Source organism: Ambystoma mexicanum, chromosome 4q (genome assembly GCF_040938575.1).
Source record: "Ambystoma mexicanum isolate Mex_15411 chromosome 4q, UKY_AmexF1_1, whole genome shotgun sequence".
In the NCBI taxonomy this organism is placed as follows: Eukaryota; Metazoa; Chordata; class Amphibia; order Caudata; family Ambystomatidae; genus Ambystoma; species Ambystoma mexicanum.
Window position 1 is genome coordinate 622,250,580 of NC_090928.1, and position 13,280 is coordinate 622,263,859.

General features: G+C 46.2%; 1 protein-coding gene across 1 annotated transcript in view; it reads right to left on the reverse strand.

The window, feature by feature from the left end:
* Positions 1-13,280, reverse strand: part of LOC138467868 (actin-related protein 2) — a 599,885-nt gene that overhangs the window by 91,756 nt on the left and 494,849 nt on the right. Inside the window, exon 8 of the mRNA XM_069608160.1 lies at positions 10,650-10,782. Within this exon, the coding sequence (XP_069464261.1) occupies positions 10,650-10,782 (133 nt within the window). The remainder of the gene's footprint in view (positions 1-10,649; positions 10,783-13,280) is intronic.

The following is a 13,280-nucleotide window of genomic DNA, read 5'->3' on the forward strand; positions in this document are numbered from 1 at the left end:
AATGTAAAAGCTTAGCGCTCTTCTAATATCTAACCTATGAAGTATTCTTCCTCCTTACCACGGTGAGGCAGAGGATAGAAGGAATGCAGAACAATTTTCTGGCTCAAATGAAAATCCGAAATGATTTTCGGCAAAAACCAAGGTTTGACCTTCAAGACAACTTTGTCCTTGTGGAAGATTGTAAAGGGTGGCTTTACTGACAGTACCTGCACCTCGCTCACTCTGCGGGCTGATGTGAGAGCAACCAATAAAATGGTTTTAAACATTAATAACATTAGAGGATGTGTGCAGGGGTTCAAAGGGTGCACACATTAGGAACTTTAAAACCAGATTTAGGTCCCAAACCGGAACCTGGAAAGGAGAAGGAGGGTACACACTGAAGAGCCCTTTCAGAAATTGAGTCACCAGTGGGATTTTGAAATAAGAACATTCCTCTGACGAGAGCTTAGAAATGGACAGCGCCACCAGATAGCCCTTTAATGGTACCAATCTGGAGCCCCAGATTGGTTAAGGATCAACTGGGAGGTCCCAATTCTTATATCTCAGCCTTTCAGAAACCATGCCTGAAGTTTGAGAGTGTTGACCTCTGGATGGAGAACCCGACCCTCCTCTCCCGAGAGAAGATCCTCTCTTTGTGGAAGATGTATTGGAAGACAGATGGACATATCCAGAAGGTCTGAGCACCACGTTCTCCTAGCTCAATCCGGGGCAATTAGGATCATGAGCTTCCTGAACTTTCTCAACCTCCTGATTACATGAGGATTGACTGGGACTGGAGGAAACGCGTACAGGAGTGGAAACTCCCAGTACGCCAAGAACGCGTCTCCTAGAGCTCCTCTTGGAGTAAATTCCCTGGAGCAGTACATTTTGCACTTCTGGATGATATCAGTTGCAAACAGATCCACTTGCGGGGAGACTGCGCTCTGCCTGCTCAGAGCGTCTGCCGCCATATTTTCCTCTCCAGCCAGGTGAACTGCAGATAGGGAAATTCCTTCTTGAATTGCCCAGTACCAGAGCTGCATTGCTTCTCTGCACAGTGGTAGTGACCCTACACCTCCTCTTTTGTTGAGGTAGTACATGACCACTGTGTAGTCCGTCATTATCAGGACATTCTTTCCCCGTATAGAGGGCAGAAGGGCCTTCAGCGCTAATCTGATTGCCCTCAGCTCCAAAAGGTTGATGTATAGTTTGGACTCCGATGGAGACCAGCAACCGCTGACTATCGGATCATTGGCATGGGCTCCCCACCCAGTGAGTGAGGCGTCTGTCACTACTGTAATCTGTGGCCATGGTTGCCAAAAGGGTTCGCCCTTCAGAATATTTTCCTCGCAGGCCCACCACAGAAGATCCTGTGAGACCCTGTTTGGAATCTGATGTCGGTCCGACATCTTTCCAGAGAACTGGAACCATTGTGTTCTTAGAGCCCATTGAAGGGATCTCATTCTCAGGCGGGCTTCTGGCACCAGAAAAATTCAGCATGCCATGAGGCATAGCAACCTCAAATAAATCGAAGGCCAGAAGATTATGGGCACTCTGAAATTTGGTAATGATCTGAAGAAAGTCTTGAACCTTCACCTTGGGTGGCAAGCTCTTTCCCCAAGGGTGTGTCTAGTACAGGTCCGATGTACTGGAGTTGTTTGGAAGGTGTTAACGTTTCCTTTATTATCCTGCACTGTCGACCAAATTGTAACTGCCGACAACATTTCCATGCACTTACCTGTATTAATATGCTTGACGACTAACCTGTAACCTATAGTCGTCAAGCACTGCTGTCCAATGTACTCTTTATGTATGCATCTGTAACTATGTCACAAGTTCTAGCGCCCAGTTACCCCAGGGTTAGGTGCGCGTTACAAATAATAAACTAAACTAAATGGGACTTCTTGTAATTGAGGGAGAAGCACAGTCTGTGAAGAGAGTGGCAGGTGAACGAGATGATCTAGGGCTTGTTCGGTAGAACGCGCCCTGGTCAGCCAATAGTCCAGGTAGGGGTAGACGTGAGAGGTAATCTCTTGAGATTCGCTGCCACTATCGCCATGAGTTTGGTGAAACCCTCGGGGCAGAGGTCAGCCCTAAAGGGAGAACTCGAAACTGATAGTGAGAACCACCAACTGCAAACCTCAGGTATTTTCTGTGCTTAAGTTGGATTGGCATATGAAAATAAGCCCCCTGATGGTCCAATGACACCAACAAATCCTGGAGCTGGAGGGCCTGAACGATCTGAGAAAGTGTGACCATCTTGAACTTGTCCTTCCTGCGGAACTTGTTAAAGTATCTCAAGTCCAAGATGGGTCTCAGTCCTCTGTCCTTTTTGGGGATCAAAAAATATGGGACGTACCATCCCTTGTTCCTCTCCGCTATAGGTACCGGTTCTATGGCACCTTTCTCTAGCAGGGTTAACACTTCCTGCAACCCAATCCAGAACCATCAAAGAGCGGATCCCTGGTGGATTGTTCTGAGGTCTTCTTATAAAAGGAAGGCAGTAACCGTGGGCTACGTTTCCAGAGCCCAAGCATCTGAAGTAATGTCTCGTCATTCTTCTAAATGCAGAGATAGTCTGCCCCCTACTGGTGAACTGGGACTCAAGACCTCAGAGTGGTTTTGTGGCGGCTGCTGCTTGAGCTGTCTTTGCACCTCGTCCACCACTTCAGGTCTTTGACTGGACATTCATGTCGCCGTTCCAACTGAGAAGTAGTAGCGAAAAGATCTATCCCTCCAAGGTTGTCCACTAGGACGAAATGGCTGAGGTTGCCTAACAGCCGTACCTAAAGATTTGGCTGCTGCCTTCGAGGTCTGCAACTTCTCAAGGCTCTCGTCAGCCTTGCTGCCAAAAAGATGAGACCGGTCAAAAGGCATGTTGAGAAGCCTAGACTGCACATCTGGTGCAAAACCTGACTTCCTTTACCACGTAAATCTGCGCATGACATTGCTGGTAGCCATGGATTTGCTGATGCTATCCGCAGTATCCAATCCTGATTGAAGGGATTCACAATTAGCTTCCTTGCCGTCCTTAACAATAGATAAGAAGCCATCCCTTTCTTCCCCCTCAGGAATGTTTTCTGCCGCCATAGAAATGCAATCCCACAGAGTATACGAAAAATGTGCTGGGGCACAAGTGGAGTTGGAAGATTTCAGTGCCAAGCTCCCTGCAGAAAATACCTTTCTCGCCCATCCATCTACACGCTTGTCATCACTATCAGGAGAGATGGTAGGGTACGCTGCCTGTTTTGAAGTAGCTGTAGCCGCCTGCACCACAAGACCCTCCGCAGGGGGGTGTTTCGACAGGTAGTCGGGGTCACTACTGGAGGGGTGGTATTTTTTTGACAGATTCTTATTAACTGCCGGATTGGCCACTGGAGTTTCCCAGTTTCTAGCTACCCTTTTTTGTAATTCCATATGAAAGGGCAAAACAGGTTCAGTCCGAGGACCCTTATCCAAAATGTCAGTGAGATCATCTTGGTCATAAGGGAGTGGTGGCCTACTCCATCCCATGTATTCTACAACTTTTGACATGATTTGCCTGTATGGTGCGTCAGCATGTTGGCCAGGCTCATGTCTTCCAAACTCCAGTTCGCGTGAAGTATCTACTCCACTTGCAGACTGTAAATTATCATACAAGTCCTTAATTCTGGACTCCTCTGATATGAAACACTCTGGTACATTAGGTGTACCATACTGTAACCCAAAAGGAGCATCTCCCTCATCAGAGATTGTTCCTCTTCTTCAAAAATTGAAGTAAGTGATTTGAAAAACTCCTTCTTGGGAAGAGGAGCATACATTTTGTCAGGTTTAGAAGTCATAGGCTTCGATGACGTTGAAGGCTTTATTGCTGCCGAAAGAGGAGGGGCGCTCGACTTCGATTGAACAGCTGGCGTATGTGGCGCAGCTGGCATCAAAGGTTTCAGCGTCGAGGGCCTGGCGGGTGTCAAAGACACGATCAGCGTCGAAGGTCTCGATGGCGTTGAGGAACTCGACCTTGACTTTTGTTTCTTGTGCTGATAATCGAATGAAGGCCTTGAGGGCTCCCGATGCATGTCAGGCCGTTTTCCCGGGCTCGAGGGCGAACAGGATTTCGGGCGAGACCTATCCTTACAGGCTTCTTTTGAAGGCTTGTTTAGAGTATGACCTAGCTTTCCGAAAATGTTTTACATTTTCGATCGGAAAGCTTCCCATTCAGCTGGGGTAGATTTTTTTCGTAGGGCAAGCTACTCTTTCGGGGGGGGGGGGGGACGTCAGACGAAGAGGTCGAGGAAGGTGACCTCCGGTGCCTTCTCTTTGACTTCTTTGGACCTAGAGCGGTTGGCCTTCTTCCTCCTCCGAGAGTCGCCTTTCAACTCGTCGAAAGGCCTAGCGGGTCGGGGCTTAAGCGATTTTTCCTACCTTGAGTTTCCGCCTCCGTTCCTTCAAGGCCTTTCCTGTCATGGACTGACACTTGGAACAACTGGACGTATCGTGGTCCTCCCCGAGGCACCACAAGCAGATACGGTGCAGGTCAGTAAGAGACATCTTGGACCCGCAGTCCCAGTATTTTTTGAAGCCGGCCTTCGGTGTTGACGGAGTCGAAGATGAAGACATATCGAAGAATCTTGTAACAAACCACCACAAAATGAAGCGCGGCGAATTGCGTATCGAAGCAAATGCTGTAGTGGAAAAACAGAACAGAGGCCAACGGGCGCTGCGCGTGCAATATATGCCTTCTGATGACATCACCTTCGACGGTGGCCCTCGAGGGACATCAACTCGACGCCATTGACGCACAGCGCCCTCTGCCAAAAAGGTTTTTTTCCGAAGCAGCTGTAGCTGGACATTACATGTCAAAGATGAGGAATACGTTGGAGGACACAATCCATTCGAATTTATCTTACAACTCTTGGGGACTGTAGTTCACACAAGAGAATGTATTAAAACATGAAGCAGTCCAAGGGACTCCTCAGTGAAACTGCACAGAGAGTGCTGGGTGTCACAAAGTAATAAACAGATGTCTGTATTAACATTTGGAGATATGCCTACTCCACAAAAACAGTAAAAATAATAATCCCAGTCAGAAAAAAGAATGAGTGAATGGCAAAAAGTTCCACTCCCTCAGGAGAAGAAAATCAAATAAGTCCAGAGTCCAGCAAATGTGCTGGGGGTCTCTCAGGTTAAAGGGAATTAGCACAGAAACAAAACATTCTCTTAACATGTATTACATGACAAACTTTCCAATCACTGTTTAAATTGAAGACTGAATGTAGCAATAACCTCTTGACTTTTTCTGTTTTTTTACCAAGTACAAGTGTATATATCTTTTTTTAAAAAAAGCTCTGTATGGTATGTAAGGGTGCAGAAGTAAGAGTCTTGACACAGTTGTGGTACATTGGATGGCATAGACTTATTTACAACAGCAAAAGAAAAGGAAAAGCCTATCTTGTCCTAGTTACATCGAGGGATTGCCCTACTCAACAGAAAGTACTAAGGACCCAGTAAGGATGTCTGTAAAGAAAAGTGTGCACCGTCCTGTGTCTAGACCTATTTGTGTGCCTTATATTTTCAACTAACTAATGAATACTGGATGCCTCATTAATCCGGTAGGAGGCCCCTTGCACTCTGAATGTAGACTCCAAAGAACAGTTCATGTGCAAGAGAATGTATTTAAATGTTCACTGCTTGAATATTCAAACCAACTTAGAGAAAAGAAAACTCTAGGAACAACCTCTTCCTTGGTTCTTGCTTCAACTTGCTACAAAACACAATTATTCCCTCTCCTGGGGTAAACCTCTTTACAAAACAAAGAGTTCCCCAATCTCCTGGAGGGAACCTCTTTTAAAAAGTAACGCACAGTTCTCCAATCTCCTGCAGGGGATCTCTTCCTCTGTCTGTGAAACAAAATAAACCTTTCCAGTCTTTTATCAGGCCTGGTTCACTAACCTTCCAGACCTGACTGTAGACTTTGCCAGTGGTGTATCAAATCTGCTTTACTAACCTGCCAGACTTGATTTCACAACTTTAAGTCCCAAAAGATGTTTTCTCTTGTGCTTGTTTCCCGTTTTATCTTTTATCCCTTCTCGGGGTCTGCCGACTGCTTCTGGGTTCCAGCCCACTGGTTGTAGGTTTCTTTGCACTGATGTGGGTCCTTGAACCTTATATACTTTACTGATGGACCTTGCCCGGTTTCCTTTTGGGTCGCAAACCCTGCTGTACGCTTCCCCTGCTTTCACATGGGCCCCAGACCCTGTTCTTCTTGGCTCTGCAGTATCCCAGTCTCTTCTTTAACTAGTGTCCACTTAGACAGAGCTGGTATACTATCCTGCCAGGTTCTATCCCACATAGGTTTGTTCTCCAGGTGCGTGTCAGCGTGTATGATTCCTCTTGTGCTCTTCAGGATATATTTATGGGATATATTTACATGGTTTTCAAAGCTCATATCAAATCGAGTGATTCCTCTTTTATCCCCTTGTGCTCTTCGGGATATGTTCATGAGGCTTTTCAGTATGTTCAGCTCTCTCATTGCCCAAACAATCGGTCCAACCCTTTCCCCTACCTTTGGTAAGTCTCAGGGAGGTCTCCGGTCTCTTTGGGGGCTGGAGCTGAGCTTCTCTGTTGCTGCCGAGCTCGGTAGTCTCTTTCTCGCGGTTCTGCAGCTCCAGGCTGTTCCCAAAGCCCCTGGCTGCCCGCGTCTTCATTCTTGGTTTGCTTTCACCAGTCTGGCTTCGATTCTCTCTGCCACCAGCCAGGTCCTCCTCGCTGGTACCTCTCAGAGTCACGACTCTCTGCGTCCTGGTTTCCAGCCTTTGGGTCCCCTGCCACGGAACTATCATCTTGTGCTTGCTGCTCCAGGAATGGTTCCACAGACCACTGAGTCCTTCTTTCCTTTTTATGATTGAGGCTGCCTCTTGACAACTGTACCATGTGTGTTGTTGCCACAGTGAGCTTTTGCCTCCTTGTTCCCTCTTATTCGTCTCAGTGGTATTTAAGTTTGGGTAAGTCTTTCTCTTCCCAGTATTGTCAATGAGACTTTCTATTCTACTGTAACATATAGGGGACCAGAGGGACCTGAGTGGGGGATAGAGTAAGTGAATACTGTGTTCTCCCAGGGCCATTGTCACTGGTCCCATGAAGGATTTCTCTCCCCATTAGATCCATCCGCTGAATACCGCCCCCGGGAGGACTATTGGGTAGCAGCCACACCTCCCTCGCCTCCTGCAGAGGGGCTTCCCCCATGGAAGCAGTGACAAACCCCTGGGATTGGTCACAGGTGGGGATGAATTAAGGGAAATCTGTGAATATTTTTTAGTGTGTATAAAGCCCTCAAGCACAACCGCTGAATATTTGGATTTAGACATGTGGCTGTAGGTCACTCAAATATCTGAGGTTGGTGCTTACCGCAATGAGCCATCATACTGGCTAGGAAATGCCCCAGTGGTACATTTATAATAAGGACATCAAAGACCAGGCTATGAAACATCAAGTAAAGCGTTAGGCTCATAACCAAAACATAAGTGTCCTTACAATTTTGTTCCTAGACGTATATTGTGAGAGTGTAAGGTTTATGCACTTGGCTACAGAACACAACAAAACAATAATGCTTATTGAAACAGTACTTTACGTTGGCCGATATGTGCAGTCTCAATTGAAACTTTCATGCAGAACTACAATAAATAAGGATAAAGCCTAAGAACATGCAGGGTTATGCGTGACCCAAGTAGTCACAGAAAAGGGCAGGCAGTGTAGGTGTGGGTGTCCATGACTGTTCTCAAGTTCAATGTTTCTATTTGTAATGGGCTGACAAACTGCTTCCTTCCACATGAATAAAGCCATGTGCGGCTCTACAGTACTGCCACAGGGTTTCATTGCAGGTTCTGCACTGCCTCACCAGGCAGTTTTGGTAATTTCCTAAACTAGCTTGAATAAAGCGGGTGCCAAATAACATACTTTGTAACTACCTTTGTGCCTCAGTATGCTGATGTGGCAAGCTTTGTTATTTCAAACTTCGGAGAAAAAGATAATTGTGTCAAGGTCACATTGCCTGTTCCTCCAGACGGAAGCTGCAAAGAATGGCACGCTGCTACAACATCCCAGCCGACTGGCCAGAAGGAAGAAGCAATGAGGTGGTGGTACGACCACAGAAAGGTGGACCATGGTGTCTGGAAACAGTGGTGAGACACTAGCTGGAGCTGCGCAGGTGTCGGAAATTACAGAGAAAGGAACCCGCAACCCTGGGAAGAACAGGAGCCATGTCCTAACAGAACAGCATAACGGGAGTGGCAGGAAGAGCGGGGGGGGTCCGTGAAGTCAAACCAAGAGTGCATCGGGAGATATCTCCCTCGTAACAGTGATGACAAACCGAACCATACCATTGCACTGGTCAACCCAATACTGCTGCCCAAGTAGAGTGGAACAGGGGCCATCTCCCTCATCAGAGTGGTAAATGGAAGCCAAATAAGGCAGAGTTTTTCTACTTCCTGAAAGGAGTTAAAGAGACTAATCCAGGTTTTCTGCAAGAGGGCTTAAAGACCACTGTAGAGAACTTCTATAGAAGGACCAGGAGAAGGGAGTCATTCCCCAGGTCCTTTGGGATGGCACATTGAAGGAGTTACTTCTACTATAAGACGGAAGCAAGAAACAAAGAGAAGGGAGTCATTCTCCGGTTGAAAGAAACACAAACTTAGTTAAAGACTTGTCTATAGTGTTGGGGTTGGATTAGTTGGTTTCTGACGGAGAATATTTAATTTTTGCGGACTTTGACACCTCACTAAAGTTTTCCTAGGTTGAGCCAGGGAAAGCCTCCAAGAAGTAAGGAGAGATTGTTCTAAAAGTTTGTAGCCCACAAGATGACACCTCTTGGTCAGTCTCCTTCTACACCCTCACTGTACTCTCCGTACAGGGGGATTCCCCCGTCTGTCTCTGCCTTCCTCTCTTTCTCTGCCTCTCTCGTTTGTCCTCTTCTCTTCAACATACTCTGCACAGAACATTGGAGATTGTGATTGAAAGGGACAGCTTCTCTTTCTCTTTGATAACGGTATGGATTCACTATCTTCCTCCCAGTCATGGAACTTGTATTGATTTGGTGTATTAGATAGTTCCATATAGGCCATCACATGGCTGGTATCAAGGGGTTCCTCATGGGAACAGGAGTCCTTGTCCCCAAAGGGGGAGTCTCTCCTTGTGAGGTTCCACTTTCCTTGACCCCCTACGGAAGGGTTTACAGAGCGGGCTCACCTCCCTACCCTCATGGGGGGCGGGGTGATGAATTCTCTCGATTCGTCACAGTAGTCAGTGAAAAGGCTGCAGTGAAAATATCTCTGCATCTGAAAAGTAGCTAAAACTGTAGTGCTGTCAGGGTGATTGTTAGGGCTAAGGAGAGTTATGTTGGGTTGAGATCGCCTAGTTTAGGGTTAGGATAGGGGTTAGAGTAAAGATTTTGTTTAAAATGAGGTTAAAAATGAGGCTCAGTGTAGTTGCTGTAGGGCTGCTGATGATGAGGTTTGCTTAGTCGTTAGGGTGGATTAGATCAAGTGTCGGGTAAGTGTTACGGCAGGGGTTATGGTAGGGCAAGGGCCAATTGAGTAATGGTTTGGGTAAGTGTTAAAGAAAGGGATACGGAAGCTGAGGGGGTTGGTGATGTTGGCATAGGATAGGGGTTAGGATAAATTTAGTGGTTAGAGCAAAGTAAGCATTCGGGTAAGTGAGAGTAGCATTAAGGATAAGGCTAAGGTTAGGATTAGAGCAAGGGTTTGGTTAAGGTAAGGGCTATTTCATTTGTGGCGAGTTGGTGATCGGGTTGGAGTAGGTTTACTGTTTATTTTCCATTGATTTTGCATTGAGTAATATTAAAAAAAAATACCTTAGCGTGCTGAAGGGTTGATGTTCTGTATTTAGGGTAGTAATTAGAAGTAGGGGATGGTTTTGGAACAGAGTTAGGGTGATTGTGGAGGGTTTATTAAAGGTTTGGGTCATTATTAGAGTTACAGCCTTGTACTTTTGTGTATTTAATAATAGGTCTTTTGGCGACCCTATTACTGGTAACATTTTCAAACTTTCCATTGATAGTAATGAATGACTACATTTCTTTAAAAATGACTTTTTCCTGCTTACATGTCAGATAACATTTTGCTGGGGACATTTTCACATAGAATCATTAAATTATCCGTTATCCAAAAACGGATATAATGTATGTCCTAGGAAAAAATGATGGAAAGGCTAGTGGTAAATAAATCAAACTTACACCATTAGGCAAGAGTAGGAATGAACAGAACTGCCTTCATAGAAACTCAATAAATGTCCATAAACCCAAATGCCATCAGTTGCAATATGAAAATAATATTTCTAACCGGCAATTGGAATTTCCAACAGGCCCACTGTGGGCATGGGTAGCACAAGTGGAAGCCATGCAAGACCTGCAATGAATATGAGAGCTTAACGCTTATGCTAGTCACACACAACTAGCTGCCTCGCAAACACATGCACTCATGAATCGAAAGCGAATGGCTGAACCATTGGTGTTACATGCTTCTGTCTTTGGTTAATATTTCTACCACATCAGCTGATATGTCCAGTCTTACGTGGACAAACTGCGCCCTCTTTTGACTCTCAGAAAAGCTGCACAAAAGCTTTTTGCCATTTGAAAACTAAACAGCGGTTTGAAGAAACAGATTTTTATTTTGACTTACCGAAAGTTTTTCCACATCACCTTTAAGGACACGCTCAAGGTAAAGCTGCTTCAGCTCTCGCTCCAGTCTGGATGGCAGCCCGGGGTACATTGTTGAGCCACCTGAGAGTACAATGTGCTTGTAGAACTCGGACCTAGGTGAGACAAAACATGAATTCAACCCTATCTTCTAGTGCATGAGGCATTTTACAGACAACACAAACAAATGTAGACATTGATTACAAAATGTAACTTCTCAAAAAAGCCAAAGCTTAATTATTATAGTAGTAAACCATCCAATTATCATCAGAAACAAACACACACTGTTTTGTGCCATGCCACTACCATAGCTAACATGCTTTCAAAACTGAAATGATGGGCATCTGACGTTATTGCTATAAAGTAGTCAATGGGCCCGACAAAGTGTTCTTTCCTGAAGCGAGGGAAGAATTCATTTATTTAAATTCTTCATAAAGCGCTGAATCACCAGCAGGCCTCACGGCGCACAATACATTTTTTAAAAAAAAAAAACAGACACACAGTCAGAGATGGATGGAAAGCTCCAAGATCTGAAAGAGAGCAAAGCTAAGGAGCGGTGAAGAGGAAGGTCTTCAGCTTTTTTTTTTAAAAGACAACCAGAGAGGTAGAAGACTTGAGGTGAAGTGGAATATAGTTTCACATGACTGGGGCAATAACATCAAACTTGGTTTTCCCAAATTTGGCAAGACGAAAACAAGGCTGGCAGAGCCTGGCCTGTTCCACTGACCCGAGAAGTCGTCCTGGGATGTATCGCAGAATACCTTCCATGAGATAACTGGGTGCAACAGCGTTCAAACACTTAAAAGCAAGTGTGAGGATCTTAAAAGAGATGAACAAGTTACTTTCTTACCTGGTAACGTTCTTTCGATGGGATGGTCCGACGACGTACTCCATATCTATGACAGGTAATGTCCACAGCTGTGCTGCTTCGGAAAATCTTTGGCGTCTGCGTCGATGACGTCGATGCGCCGTTCCCGAGGACCTCCTCCGACGGCCGACGTCACCCGATGTGATAAGTAGGACGCACGACGCCCATAGCCTCAGTTATAGTTTTTTCCCAGAACGTGTGCCACCAGTTTTCTGCCAGTCAGACACACAAGGCCTTGCGGAACGCAAGCTGCAAAAGAAATTCTGCAGTGAGGAAGGCAGGGAGGGAGCAATATGGAATATGTCGTCGGACCATCCCATCGAAAGAATGTTACCAGGTAAGAAAGTAACTTGTTCTTCAAGGGGATTGGGTCCTCAGACGTATTCCATATTCTAACAAGACTCCCAAAGCAGTACCAAGCAAGGAGGTGGGAAAGAATTTAGAATACAAATTTAGCATGCCCAATCAAATTGCGGAATAGAGAACTGCCTTGCCAAAGGCCAGATCTTGCCCTCTGATGGAATCAAGGGAATAGTGACGTACAAAAGTATGTACTGAAGCCCAGGTGGCTGCATCACAGATGTGACGAATAGGAACTCCCCTCTGCAGGGCAGTAGACGCAGCCACTCCTCTGGTAGAATGGGCCCACAAGCCAGCCGGAGGGTCCTTACCCGCCAAGCGGTAACACTCGGAGATAGCTAAAATAATCCAACGAGACAAAGTCTGTTTCGACACAGCTTGTCCCAAACACTTTCCAGCGTAACCAATGAAAAGTTGATCGTCCACTCTGACCCGGGACATGCGCGAGATATAAAAGCTCAACGCTCTACTAGGATCAAGCCTATGGAGGCTCTCCTCTTCCTTACCAGGATGTGGAGGAGGATAGAAAGCCGGAAGAACAACCTTCTGGCTCAAATGAAATTCCAAAACCACCTTCGGAAGAAAAGAAGGACGAACTCTAAGGACAACCCTGTCCTTGTGAAACACAGTGAAGGGTGGCTTAACTGAAAGTGCCTGTAACTCACTCACTCTGCGGGTGGAAGTAACCGCAACTAAAAACACAGTTTTCAGAGTTAACAGCCTCAAAGGGCAAGAATGCAAAGGCTCAAACGGAGCACCCATAAGAAACTTAAGAACAAGGTTCAAATCCCAACCTGGCACCAGAAAAGGTGACGGAGGGAACATATTAGTGAGCCCTTTCAAAAACTGCGAAATGAAAGGAATTTTAAAATAGGAACACTCTTCAGACGAGCGCTTAAATATGGACAGCGCCGCCAGGTAACCTTTAATGGTCCCCACTTGCAAGCCCCTGTGGGCCAAAGAAAGCAAAAAAGACAGAACCATGGGAATGTCACATTCAAAAGGATCCACATTGTGAACTCTGCACCAGTAGCAGAACTTTCTCCAACGGCAACGGTACAGAGATTTAGTTGCCGGCCGCCTGGCCGAGAGCAACACCTCAATCACGTCTTCCGGGAGGTGCCAATCCTTATACCTCAACCTTTCAGAAGCCAAGCGTGAAGATTGAGGGATCTGACCTCTGGATGGAGAACCTGACCCCCCTCCCGTGAGAGCAGATCGTCTCGGTAGGGAAGACAACGTGGAGGGCAGATGGACAAGTCGAGAGGGTCCGGGTACCACGTCCTCTGGGCCCACGCCGGAGCAATGAGGATCATCCGGGAACCGAACCTCCGTAACCTCCGCAGCACTTGCGGGATGACGGGGACTGGAGGAAACGCGTACAGC